We start from the raw sequence: 13,384 nt of genomic DNA, 5'->3' as shown, positions 1-13,384 counted from the left end.
CTCAGACCCGGATGTTGCCGCCTGGGAGGAGGAGCAGGCGACAGGGCGGCCATCTTGGCTCAGACGTCATGACGTCAGTCCGGGTCCGTCCTCCTCCGTGGTCGCGCTGTTTCTGGTCATGGACGCTCAGAAGGTAAAAACCGATCGATCATTATAACACGACACTTTGCCACCAATGCTGACGTCATCAATGACGCTGCTGGTGTCATCAATTATGAGAGAGAGAGTTAGCGTCACTATGAATGAGACACTGATTAGTACTAATCAGACCACGTGAAGGTCACATGACTTCCTCACGTTAAACTCGCTTTAAATGTAGCTTAAAATTTCTTCAGAATAAAAGTCACAACAAGCCTCAAAATGAGTTTCTCATTCATCGTTAGCATAGCTCTCCCCCTCGCGCTCTCTCTTAATTCAGCTCCAACAGACATGTAGGTCACTACACTGTAAAACTGCATTTATATTCACTACACTGTAAAACTACATTTATATTCACTACACTGTAAAACTACATTTATATTCACTACACTGTAAAACTACATTTATATTCACTACACTGTAAAACTACATGTATATACACTACACTGTAAAACTGCATGTATATACACTACACTGTAAAACTACATTTATATACACTACACTGTAAAACTACATTTATATTCACTACACTGTAAAACTACATATATATTCACTACACTGTAAAACTACATATATATACATTACACTGTAAAACTAGTAGGAAGCCAATGTGCTCTAAATAAACAGCTTCTTCTGTGACTGTTTTCACAGTTTCTTGTGTTTTGTGGTGAACAGGAAGCTCTGCGCAGGATCATCAGCACGTTAGCCAATAAGAACGAAGAGCTTCAACACTTCCTGGAAACTGTCAACAACACTATGACAGGCCTGCAGGTCAGCGTCGGTCCTGTTTGACTCTTTATCAAAGGTTTCATTTTACTGAAGATTGAACTTTGTCCAATCAGGAGGAGTCCTGTAAGGTGATGTCAGAGCTGGAGGTGGAGCTTGAGCAACTTAATGCTGCCCTTGAAGAGAAGGGGGCGGAGCTTCGTGGCATGATTGAAGCAGAGCAGCGGAGGAAGGAGGCGGAGCTTCAGGTAGAGCTCATTCAATTTTACTGAATATTTTATTTGTTTTTCAAACTAAACTCGGCGTCTTGCTTCCAGAAGCAGCAGTCAGAGGGAAACTTTGCTCTTGTGTCATGTGAGGAGCTGCTTGAATTCGCTAACCAAACGCTGAGCATCACCAACGAAGAAGAATTCCTCATGGTAGGATGAGTAGAAGAAAAGTCTGAAGCCATGCATGAATAATAAAATATTTAAAATTTGATCTGTTGTGTTTTCAGGCTGCAAAACAAATCAAAGAACGGTACGTTTTTGAAAAGTTTGAATCAGATTTAAATATTGTTAAAAGTTTGTTTTCAATCATTCTTCTTTTCTATTTGTTTGTCTCATTTCATCTCATTCTGATTTGTTCTAAAATATTAACACAAATAAATTAGTCAATGATAAGAGCTCTGACAAGCCCCGCCCCTTTAACATATTAACCCCGCCCCTTTAACATATGTAACCCCGCCCCTTTCACACTAACCCTTAACCCCGCCCCCTGCGCTGCGCCCACCCCTGCCTCCGTAACCAGGGTAACGATGGCGCCTGCGTTCCGGCTGACAACTCGCCCGGTGGCGTCTGAGAATATGTCGCAGTTTACGGTCGACTTCAGCACGGAGAGGGCGGGGCTTCAGCGGCTTCACTTCCTGCCAGGTCAGACGAGCCCAATCTAGTCTCGTTATTTCTATATTTAACACAGGAGTCGACCCAGAGGACTAGTGTAGTTTCACTGAACTTCTCTCGGGATAAATAAATTATTAAAATGATGAAATATAAGTAGATTAAGGGGGTGGATAAAATACAACAGAAGAACAATAAAACTGAATTTAAAAATGAGTCGACAGAAGATGCCATAGCTCAACCTCAGACCAACTAAAAGAACTAAAAGATCTTTAAATGAGGTTTGAGCCAGTGGATAGTGGAGCAGGACGAGTCCAGAGGAAAACCCGAGGCTGGATCAGGATGATCTGCTCTGGACCTAAACCACTGAGTGGACTCTGTAGTTAACATGGAGCTGATGCAGTTGATCCAGGAGACATGTGGTTCTGTTTCTCTGAACCACTTAACAGACTCTCTGAGACCAGCTCGGGAGGTTAGAACATCAGAAAGCTGTTCCCACGAGTTTAGGTTCCCTCTGAAATACGACATTTTGGCCTGTTATTGTAGGACAGAAGAAGACGGTCGATTAATTAAATCCAGATGAATGAGCTCAGAGTTCATGCAGAGGGAACCTTGTTCTACTTCATGGTTCCTGATAAACCAGTTCAGAGGGAACCTTGTTCTACTTCATGGTTCCTGATAAACCAGTTCAGAGGGAACCTTGTTCTACTTCATGGTTCCTGATAAACCCGTTCAGAGGGAACCTTGTTCTTCTTCATGGTTCCTGATAAACCAGGTCAGAGGGGGGACCTTGTAGACCACATTAGACCCTGATTAGACCTGAGGATGTTTCCTGGATCTTCTCTGATTGGCTCAATGAAAACCACATGACACTAAACCTCACTGAGAGGAACCAGGAACCACGTTACCTCCTATGGTTCCTGGTTCCTGGTGATGTTGTGACCACGTTACAGACACCAACCTGAGTGTTAAAGTTTTATCATTCATGTTTGTTATTAATGTTTATTCCTCTGATGGACGTCCAGTTCCCAGAGCTCCTGAGATCGACGTCTCCCGCTGCTGCGTCCGTGACAACGCCGTCACCGTCTCCTGGCGTCCGCCGGCCGAGGACGAGAGCAGCGTCTCCAACCAACGCTACGAACTCCAGTACCAGAAAAACAACCAGGACGTCTGGATGAGAACCACAGGGGCATGCTGGGAAAAAATCTGTGACATCACCCAGACACAGGCCACCATCACAGGTATGAATGGATGAATGGGTGGATGGGTGAATGGATGGATGGATGGGTGGATGAATGGATGGATGGGTGGATGAATGGATGAATGATAGATGGATGGATGGATGAATGATGGATGGGTGAATGGATGGATGGATGGGTGGATGAATGGATGGATGGGTGGATGAATGGATGAATGATAGATGAATGATGGATGAATGATGAATGGATGAATGGATGGATGAATGATGTATAGATGAATGGATGAATGATGGATGGGTGGATGAATGGATGGATGGATGGATGTATAGATGAATGGATGAATGATGGATGGATGGATGAATGGATGGATGAATGGATGGATGGATGGATGATGGATGGATGAATGATGGATGGGTGAATGATGGATGGATGATGGATGTATAGATGAATGGATGGATGATGGATGGGTGGATGAATGGATGGATGGATGGATGGATGGATGATAGATGAATGGATGAATGATGGATGGATGGATGGATGAATGGATGATGGATGGATGAATGGATGGATGGATGGATGATGGATGGATGAATGATGGATGGGTGAATGATGGATGGATGATGGATGTATAGATGAATGGGTGAATGATGGATGAATGATGGATGCATGGATGGATGGATGATGAATGGATGAATGATGGATGAATGATGGATGGATGGATGGATGGATGGATGGATGGATGTATGGATGAATGATGGATGGATGGATGGATGAATGGATGGACAGATGAATGATGGATGGATGAATGATGGATGGATGGATGAATGATGGATGGATGAATGGATGAATGGATGGATGGATGTATAGATGAATGGATGGATGATGGATGGGTGGATGAATGGATGGATGGATGGATGGATGGATGGATGTATAGATGAATGGATGAATGATGGATGGATGGATGAATGATGGGTGGATGGGTGAATGGATGAATGATGGATGGATGAATGATGGATGAATGGATGGATGAATGATGGATGGGTGGATGAATGGATGGATGAATGGATGGATGGGTGGATGAATGATGGATGAATGGATGAATGGATGAATGGATGGATGGATGAATGATGGATGGGTGGATGAATGGATGGATGAATGGATGGATGGGTGGATGAATGATGGATGAATGGATGAATGATGGATGGATGAGTTGGATGGATGGATGGATGGATGGATGGATGGATGAATGGATGAATGATGGATGGATGAATGGATGAATGATGGATGAATGGATGAATGGATGAATGATGGATGGATGGATGAATGGATGAATGATGGATGGATGGATGGATGAATGATGGATGGATGGATGGATGGATGGATGAATGGATGAATGGATGGATGATGGATGGACGGTATTTGCCTTTATTTCCTTCGTCAGTTCTTCTTCTCCTGGTTGAACAGGAGGCTGTGGATTAGCATGTTAAAATTCTTGTGGTGTTTCAGGTCTAAAGTTTGATTCGCGGTTCGTGGTCGTTCGAGTGCGAGCGAGGAACAAAGCGGCGGCCGGAGAGTTCTCGGAGCCTGTCGCCATGGAAACGCCAGGTGATCACATGACACGGCACATGAACGGATTAACGTGGGTTAGCGTGGATTTACTGAGGATGACGAGGTTTTTGTCGCAGCGTTTAACTTCGGGCTGGAGGCGGCGACGGCTCACGCTGAGCTGAAGGTGGACGGACTCACGGTCACATGGGAACCACAGGTCAAAGGTCACGAGGCTCGACTCAAAGGGAAGGACCCCAGGGCCAGGTGATGATGTCATCAGGCCACGACTTTACCAACACACGCACTGAGACACACACACTGACACACACACACACACTGACACTGACACACACACACACATACAAACATCAACACGTGTGTGTGTGTGTGTGTCAGTGTGTGTGTGTGTCAGTGTGTGTGTGTGTGTGTTAGTGTGTGTGTGTGGTGTGTGTGTGTGTGTGTCAGTTTGTGTATGTGTGTTAGTGTGTGTGTGTCAGTGTGTGTATGTGTGTGTGAGTGTGTGTGTGTTAGTGTGTGTGTGTTAGTGTGTGTATGTGTGTCAGTGTGTGTGTGTCAGTGTGTGTGTGTGTTAGTGTGTGTCAGTGTGTGTGTGTGTTAGTGTGTGTGTGTGTGTGTCAGTGTGTGTATGTGTGTCAGTGTGTGTGTGTCAGTGTGTGTATGTCAGTGTGTGTATGTGTGTCAGTGTGTGTGTGTCAGTGTGTGTATGTGTGTGTGAGTGTGTGTGTGTGTCAGTGTGTGTGTGTGTTAGTGTGTGTCAGTGTGTGTGTGTGTGTGTGAGTGTGTGTGTGTGTCAGTGTGTGTGTGTGTTAGTGTGTGTGAGTGTGTGTGTGTGTGTGTGTGTGTGTGTTAGTGTGTGTGTGTGTGTGTGTGTGTTCATTTTGTGTGTGTGTGTGTGTGTGTTAGTGTGTGTCAGTGTGTGTGTGTGTGTGTGTTAGTGCGTGTGTGTGTGTGTCAGTGTGTGTGTGTTAGTGTGTGTGTGTCAGTGTGTGTGTGTTAGTGTGTATGTGTGTTAGTGTGTGTGTGTTAGTGTGTGTGTGTGTCAGTGTGTTTTGTGTGGTGTAGTGTGTGTGGTGTCAGTGTGTGTTTGTGTGTGTGAGTGTGTGTGTGTGTCAGTGTGTGTGTGTGTTAGTGTGTGTGAGTGTGTGTGTGTGTCAGTGTGTGTGTGTGTTAGTGTGTGTCAGTGTGTGTGTGTGTGTGTGTTAGTGTATGTGTGTTAGTGTGTGTATGTGTGCTAGTGTGTGTGTGTCAGTGTGTGTGTGTGTGTTATTGTGCGTGTGTCAGTGTGTGTGTGTGTTAGTGTGTGTATGTGTGTTAGTGTGTGTGTGTCAGTGTGTGTGTGTGTGTTAGTGTGTGTGTGTCGTGGCTTCCTCCTCATCGTCTTCTTCACGTGTTCCTGTCCACAGTCGTAGCTCCACCCCTTCACCCAATAAGACGTCGACTCCTCGAGGAGCAAGAGACCGATTCTCAGGAGACTCCTACACAGTCCTGGGTAAGACTGTCTCTAAAGACTGTCTCTAAAGACTGTCTCTGTAGATTACAGGTCATTGTGTTACTGTGTCGTCCTGTTGTCGCCTTCTTTCATGTTGTTTCCACTGCTGGTGCAAAGCATCATGGGAATGTGGGCGGAGTTTAAATGTACATGTTATGTGTTGGGGCTTTTATTTTGAAGGTTTTGACTGTTCCTGTGTGAACAGGTGACCAGGAGATGACCAGTGGCGTTCACTACTGGGAGCTCCGCCCCCTGGCAGATTGGAAGTCATTCAGCGTGGGCGTGGCCTATCGAGGCAGCCTGGGCCGCTTTGACCAATTAGGGAAGAGCCCGGGTTCGTGGTGTCTCTGTGCCAGCCAATGGCTGCAGAGCTCCCTCTCAGCCAAACACAACAACCGCGTCAAGACGCTGGACTGGACGCTGCCTCAGCGCATCGGAGTTTACTGCGACTACGACAACGGTACGAAGGAAACGCAGGAAGGAAACGCAGGAAGGAAACGCACCAAGGAAACATACGAAGGAAACGCAGGAAGGAAACATAGGAAGGAAACGCACCAAGGAAACATACGAAGGAAACGCAGGAAGGAAACATAGGAGGGAAACATAGGAAGGAAACATAGGAAGGAAACGCACCAAGGAAACATACGAAGGAAACGCAGGAAGGAAACATAGGAAGGAAACATAGGAAGGAAACATAGGAGGGAAACATAGGAAGGAAACGCAGGAAGGAAACACAGGAAGGAAACACAGGAAGGAAACATAGGAGGGAAACGTAGGAGGGAAACATAGGAGGGAAACATAGGAGGGAAACATAGGAAGGAAACAGGAAGGAAACATAGGAAGGAAACAGGAAGGAAACATAGGAAGGAAACATAGGAAGGAAACATAGGAAGGAAACGCAGGAAGGAAACACAGGAAGGAAACACAGGAAGGAAACATAGGAGGGAAACGTAGGAAGGAAACATAGGAGGGAAACGTAGGAGGGAAACATAGGAAGGAAACAGGAAGGAAACATAGGAAGGAAACAGGAAGGAAACATAGGAAGGAAACATAGGAAGGAAACATAGGAAGGAAACACAGGAAGGAAACGCACCAAGGAAACATACGAAGGAAACGCAGGAAGGAAACATAGGAAGGAAACATAGGAAGGAAACATAGGAGGGAAACGTAGGAAGGAAACGCAGGAAGGAAACACAGGAAGGAAACACAGGAAGGAAACGTAGGAGGGAAACATAGGAGGGAAACATAGGAAGGAAACATAGGAGGGAAACGTAGGAGGGAAACATAGGAAAGAAACAGGAAGGAAACATAGGAAGGAAACAGGAAGGAAACATAGGAAGGAAACATAGGAAGGAAACACAGGAAGGAAACGTAGGAAGGAAACATAGGAGGGAAACATAGGAAGGAAACATAGGAAGGAAACGCAGGAAGGAAACATAGGAGGGAAACATAGGAAGGAAACGCACGAAGGAAACATAGGAAGGAAACGCAGGAAGGAAACGTAGGAAGGAAACAGGAAGGAAACACAGGAGGGAAACATAGGAGGGAAACATAGGAGGGAAACGTAGGAAGGAAACGCAGGAAGGAAACGCACGAAGGAAACGTAGGAGGGAAACGTAGGAAGGAAACGCAGGAAGGAAACGCAGGAAGGAAACATAGGAGGGAAACATAGGAGGGAAACGTAGGAAGGAAACGCAGGAAGGAAACATAGGAAGGAAACACAGGAAGGAAACATAGGAGGGAAACATAGGAAGGAAACATAGGAGGGAAACGTAGGAAGGAAACATAGGAGGGAAACGCAGGAAGGAAACGTAGGAAGGAAACATAGGAAGGAAACGTAGGAAGGAAACACGGGAGGGAAACGTAGGAGGGAAACATAGGAGGGAAACATAGGAGGGAAACGTAGGAAGGAAACGTAGGAAGGAAACATAGGAAGGAAACATAGGAGGGAAACGTAGGAAGGAAACGCAGGAAGGAAACATAGGAAGGAAACATAGGAGGGAAACGTAGGAAGGAAACGCAGGAAGGAAACACAGGAAGGAAACGTAGGAGGGAAACGCAGGAAGGAAACGCACGAAGGAAACATAGGAGGGAAACATAGGAAGGAAACACAGGAAGGAAACATAGGAAGGAAACATAGGAGGGAAACGTAGGAAGGAAACGCAGGAAGGAAACATAGGAAGGAAACGTAGGAGGGAAACATAGGAGGGAAACACGGGAGGGAAACATAGGAAGGAAACATAGGAGGGAAACGTAGGAAGGAAACGCAGGAAGGAAACGTAGGAAGGAAACATAGGAAGGAAACGCAGGAGGGAAACGTAGGAAGGAAACATAGGAAGGAAACATAGGAGGGAAACGTAGGAAGGAAACGCAGGAAGGAAACATAGGAGGGAAACATAGGAAGGAAACATAGGAAGGAAACATAGGAAGGAAACGTAGGAAGGAAACGTAGGAGGGAAACGTAGGAAGGAAACGCAGGAAGGAAACATAGGAAGGAAACATAGGAGGGAAACGTAGGAAGGAAACGCAGGAAGGAAACACAGGAAGGAAACATAGGAGGGAAACGCAGGAAGGAAACGCACGAAGGAAACATAGGAGGGAAACATAGGAAGGAAACACAGGAAGGAAACATAGGAAGGAAACACACCAAGGAAACATAGGAAGGAAACGTAGGAAGGAAACGTAGGAAGGAAACGTAGGAAGGAAACATAGGAAGGAAACATAGGAAGGAAACGCAGGAAGGAAACATAGGAGGGAAACATAGGAAGGAAACGTAGGAAGGAAACATAGGAGGGAAACGTAGGAAGGAAACATAGGAGGGAAACATAGGAAGGAAACACAGGAAGGAAACATAGGAAGGAAACATAGGAGGGAAACGTAGGAAGGAAACGCACCAAGGAAACATACGAAGGAAACGCAGGAAGGAAACATAGGAGGGAAACATAGGAAGGAAACGCACCAAGGAAACATACGAAGGAAACGCAGGAAGGAAACATAGGAAGGAAACGCACCAAGGAAACATACGAAGGAAACGCAGGAAGGAAACATAGGAGGGAAACATAGGAAGGAAACATAGGAGGGAAACATAGGAAGGAAACATAGGAGGGAAACGTAGGAAGGAAACGCACCAAGGAAACATACGAAGGAAACGCAGGAAGGAAACATAGGAAGGAAACGCACCAAGGAAACATACGAAGGAAACGCAGGAAGGAAACATAGGAGGGAAACATAGGAAGGAAACATAGGAAGGAAACGCACCAAGGAAACATACGAAGGAAACGCAGGAAGGAAACATAGGAAGGAAACGCACCAAGGAAACATACGAAGGAAACGCAGGAAGGAAACATAGGAGGGAAACATAGGAAGGAAACGCACCAAGAAAACATACGAAGGAAACGCAGGAAGGAAACATAGGAGGGAAACGTAGGAGGGAAACGTAGGAAGGAAACGCAGGAAGGAAACATAGGAAGGAAACATAGGAAGGAAACATAGGAGGGAAACGTAGGAAGGAAACATAGGAGGGAAACGTAGGAAGGAAACATAGGAAGGAAACGCACCAAGGAAACATACGAAGGAAACGCAGGAAGGAAACATAGGAGGGAAACATAGGAAGGAAACATAGGAGGGAAACAGGAAGGAAACATAGGAAGGAAACGCACCAAGGAAACATAGGAAGGAAACGCAGGAAGGAAACGTAGGAGGGAAACATAGGAAGGAAACATAGGAAGGAAACGCAGGAAGGAAACATACGAAGGAAACATACGAAGGAAACATACGAAGGAAACGCAGGAAGGAAACATAGGAGGGAAACATAGGAAGGAAACATAGGAGGGAAACGTAGGAAGGAAACGCAGGAAGGAAACACAGGAAGGAAACACAGGAAGGAAACGTAGGAGGGAAACATAGGAGGGAAACATAGGACGGAAACGTAGGAAGGAAACGTAGGAAAGAAACGCAGGAAGGAAACATAGGAAGGAAACATAGGAAAGAAACGCAGGAAGGAAACGTAGGAAGGAAACGCAGGAAGGAAACATAGGAGGGAAACGTAGGAAGGAAACACAGGAAGGAAACATAGGAGGGAAACATAGGAAGGAAACATAGGAGGGAAACGTATGAAGGAAACATAGGAGGGAAACATAGGAAGGAAACATAGGAGGGAAACGTATGAAGGAAACGCAGGAAGGAAACATAGGAAGGAAACATAGGAGGGAAACGTAGGAAGGAAACGCAGGAAGGAAACGTAGGAAGGAAACATAGGAAGGAAACACAGGAGGGAAACGTAGGAAGGAAACGTAGGAGGGAAACGTAGGAAGGAAACGCAGGAAGGAAACATAGGAGGGAAACGTAGGAAGGAAACATAGGAGGGAAACGTAGGAAGGAAACGCAGGAAGGAAACATAGGAAGGAAACGTAGGAAGGAAACATAGGAAGGAAACGCACCAAGGTAACATACGAAGGAAACACAGGAAGGAAACATAGGAGGGAAACGCAGGAAGGAAACGCACGAAGGAAACATAGGAGGGAAACATAGGAAGGAAACACAGGAAGGAAACATAGGAGGGAAACATAGGACGGAAACGTAGGAAGGAAACATAGGAAAGAAACGCAGGAAGGAAACGTAGGAAGGAAACGCAGGAAGGAAACATAGGAGGGAAACGTAGGAAGGAAACACAGGAAGGAAACATAGGAGGGAAACATAGGAAGGAAACATAGGAGGGAAACGTATGAAGGAAACATAGGAGGGAAACATAGGAAGGAAACATAGGAGGGAAACGTATGAAGGAAACGCAGGAAGGAAACATAGGAAGGAAACATAGGAGGGAAACGTAGGAAGGAAACGCAGGAAGGAAACGTAGGAAGGAAACATAGGAAGGAAACACAGGAGGGAAACGTAGGAAGGAAACGTAGGAGGGAAACGTAGGAAGGAAACGCAGGAAGGAAACGCAGGAAGGAAACATAGGAAGGAAACATAGGAGGGAAACGTAGGAAGGAAACGCAGGAAGGAAACATAGGAAGGAAACGTAGGAAGGAAACATAGGAAGGAAACGCACCAAGGTAACATACGAAGGAAACACAGGAAGGAAACATAGGAGGGAAACGCAGGAAGGAAACGCACGAAGGAAACATAGGAGGGAAACATAGGAAGGAAACACAGGAAGGAAACATAGGAGGGAAACATAGGAAGGAAACACAGGAAGGAAACATAGGAGGGAAACATAGGACGGAAACGTAGGAAGGAAACGTAGGAAAGAAACGCAGGAAGGAAACATAGGAAGGAAACACACAAAGGAAACATAGGAGGGAAACGCAGGAAGGAAACGCACGAAGGAAGCAGGAAGGAGACATAGGAAGGAAACATAGGAAGGAAACAGGAAGGAAGCAGGAAGGAGACATAGGAAGGAAACATAGGAAGGAAACAGGAAGGAAACTTTCACGATGTTTCCTTTTTCTTTCAGGTGATTTATTTTTCATCGACGTCGATCGACTTCGTCTTCTTCACTCGTTCAAAACAAAGTTCAACCAGTCGCTGGTTCCTGCCTTCATGGTGAGTACTGCAGTACTACTGGTACTACTAGTACTAGTACTACTACTACTACTACTACTACTACTACTACTACTAGTACTACTACTACTACTACTACTACTACTAGTACTACTACTACTACTACTAGTACTACTACTAATAGTACTACTACTACTACTACTACTAGTACTACTACTACTACTGCTACTACTACTACTACTACTACTACTAGTACTACTACTAATAGTACTACTACTACTACTACTACTGCTAGTACTACTGCTACTGCTACTACAGTACTACTGCTACTACTACTAGTACTACTACTGCAGTACTACTACTACTGCTACTACTACTAGTACTACTACTACTGCTACTACTACTGCTACTACTACTAGTACTACTACTGCTACTGCTACTACTACTGCTACTACTACTAATAGTACTACTACTACTGCTACTACTACTAGTACTACTACTGCTACTGCTACTACTACTGCTACTACTACTAATAGTACTACTACTACTGCTAGTACTACTGCTACTGCTACTACAGTACTACTGCTACTACTACTAATACTACTACTAGTACTACTAATGCTACTACTAATAGTACTACTACTACTGCTGCTACTACTAATAGTACTACTACTACTGCTACTACTGCTACTACTAATAGTACTACTACTACTACTACTACTGCTGCTACTAGTAGTACTACTACAGTACTGTACTAGTACTACTACAGTACTACTACTGCTACTACTGTACTACTAGCTACTACTACAGTACTGTACTAGTACTACAGTACTACTACTGCTACTACTGCTACTACTAATAGTACTACTACTACTAATAGTGCTACTGCTGCTACTAGCAGTACTACTACAGTACTGTACTAGTACTACTACAGTACTACTACTGCTACTACTGCTACTATTAATAGTACTACTACTACTAATAGTACTACTGCTGCTACTAGCAGTACTACTACAGTACTGTACTAGTACTACTACAGTACTACTACTGCTACTACTGCTACTACTAGCAGTACTACTACAGTACTGTACTAGTACTACTACAGTACTACTACTGCTACTACTGCTACTACTAATAGTACTACTACTACTAATAGTGCTACTGCTGCTACTAGCAGTACTACTACAGTACTGTACTAGTACTACTACAGTACTACTACAGTACTACTACAGTACTGCTGGTAAATGCTCCAGGACACGTCAGGTTGTTCCCTGTGGGGATTGAACCCGTGACCCTTCGGTCGGTGGGAAACCTGCTCCACCTACTGGCAGTAACTAGTACTACTGCAGTATACGAGTACTTGTAGTAGTACTGCAGAGATGTTTGCTGTGTTGCAGTATTAACGCAGTAAAACTTTTTCAGGTGTGGTGTGGAGGTATCACCATAGCAACGGGTCTGCAGGTGCCGAGCATCATGGGAAACTTCCTGTCGACCAATCAGAGCCCCAGCAGCCCTTCACAATAAAAGCTGAATCCACTGAGTTAAATTATTTAATTAATAGTTTAATTATAATATATTATTTTATTTATAGTTTAATTATAATATATGGTGATTTTATTTATAGTTTAATTATAATATATGGTGATTTTAAACCATGGTCAGTTAAAATCCTGTCCTGGAAACTGGGGCTTTTATTTTGTCACGTTCTGTTTACATCTACCAATAAAATCATGTGGTGATCACTCCTTTCTTTTCAGTTCATTTTTGAACTCTCTCATGTCATTTCTACTCGTATATATCTCATCTCTGTTCATGCTCCAGTGATGGAGACATCGTCCTCTGGACTGAGCAGGACTGGGACAGTGAGTGGACAGAGAAGAAGG

General features: G+C 44.6%; 1 protein-coding gene across 2 annotated transcripts; it reads left to right on the top strand.

Moving 5' to 3' along the window:
• The first annotated feature begins 13 nt into the window (after positions 1 to 13).
• fsd1l (fibronectin type III and SPRY domain containing 1-like) lies at positions 14 to 13,247 on the top strand. Of its 2 annotated transcripts, none has more exons than XM_047570241.1 (13): positions 14 to 133; positions 814 to 909; positions 981 to 1,112; positions 1,182 to 1,283; positions 1,361 to 1,383; positions 1,654 to 1,775; positions 2,768 to 2,983; positions 4,448 to 4,546; positions 4,627 to 4,753; positions 5,914 to 5,999; positions 6,205 to 6,459; positions 11,455 to 11,543; positions 12,924 to 13,247. In XM_047570241.1, the coding sequence occupies exons 1-13, from the start codon at positions 119 to 121 to the stop codon at positions 13,023 to 13,025; spliced, it is 1,464 nt and encodes a 487-aa protein (XP_047426197.1). In that variant the 5' UTR covers positions 14 to 118; the 3' UTR covers positions 13,026 to 13,247. The 2 variants fall into 2 exon arrangements, with proteins under 2 accessions (XP_047426197.1, XP_047426196.1); XM_047570240.1 differs by having other exon boundaries at positions 85 to 133; positions 790 to 909.
• Positions 13,248 to 13,384: the final 137 nt, after the last annotated feature.

Source organism: Mugil cephalus, chromosome 19 (genome assembly GCF_022458985.1).
Source record: "Mugil cephalus isolate CIBA_MC_2020 chromosome 19, CIBA_Mcephalus_1.1, whole genome shotgun sequence".
Classification (NCBI taxonomy): Eukaryota; Metazoa; Chordata; class Actinopteri; order Mugiliformes; family Mugilidae; genus Mugil; species Mugil cephalus.
Note: the sequence above shows the minus strand (reverse complement) of the source record. Positions and strands in the feature narration are given on the sequence as shown.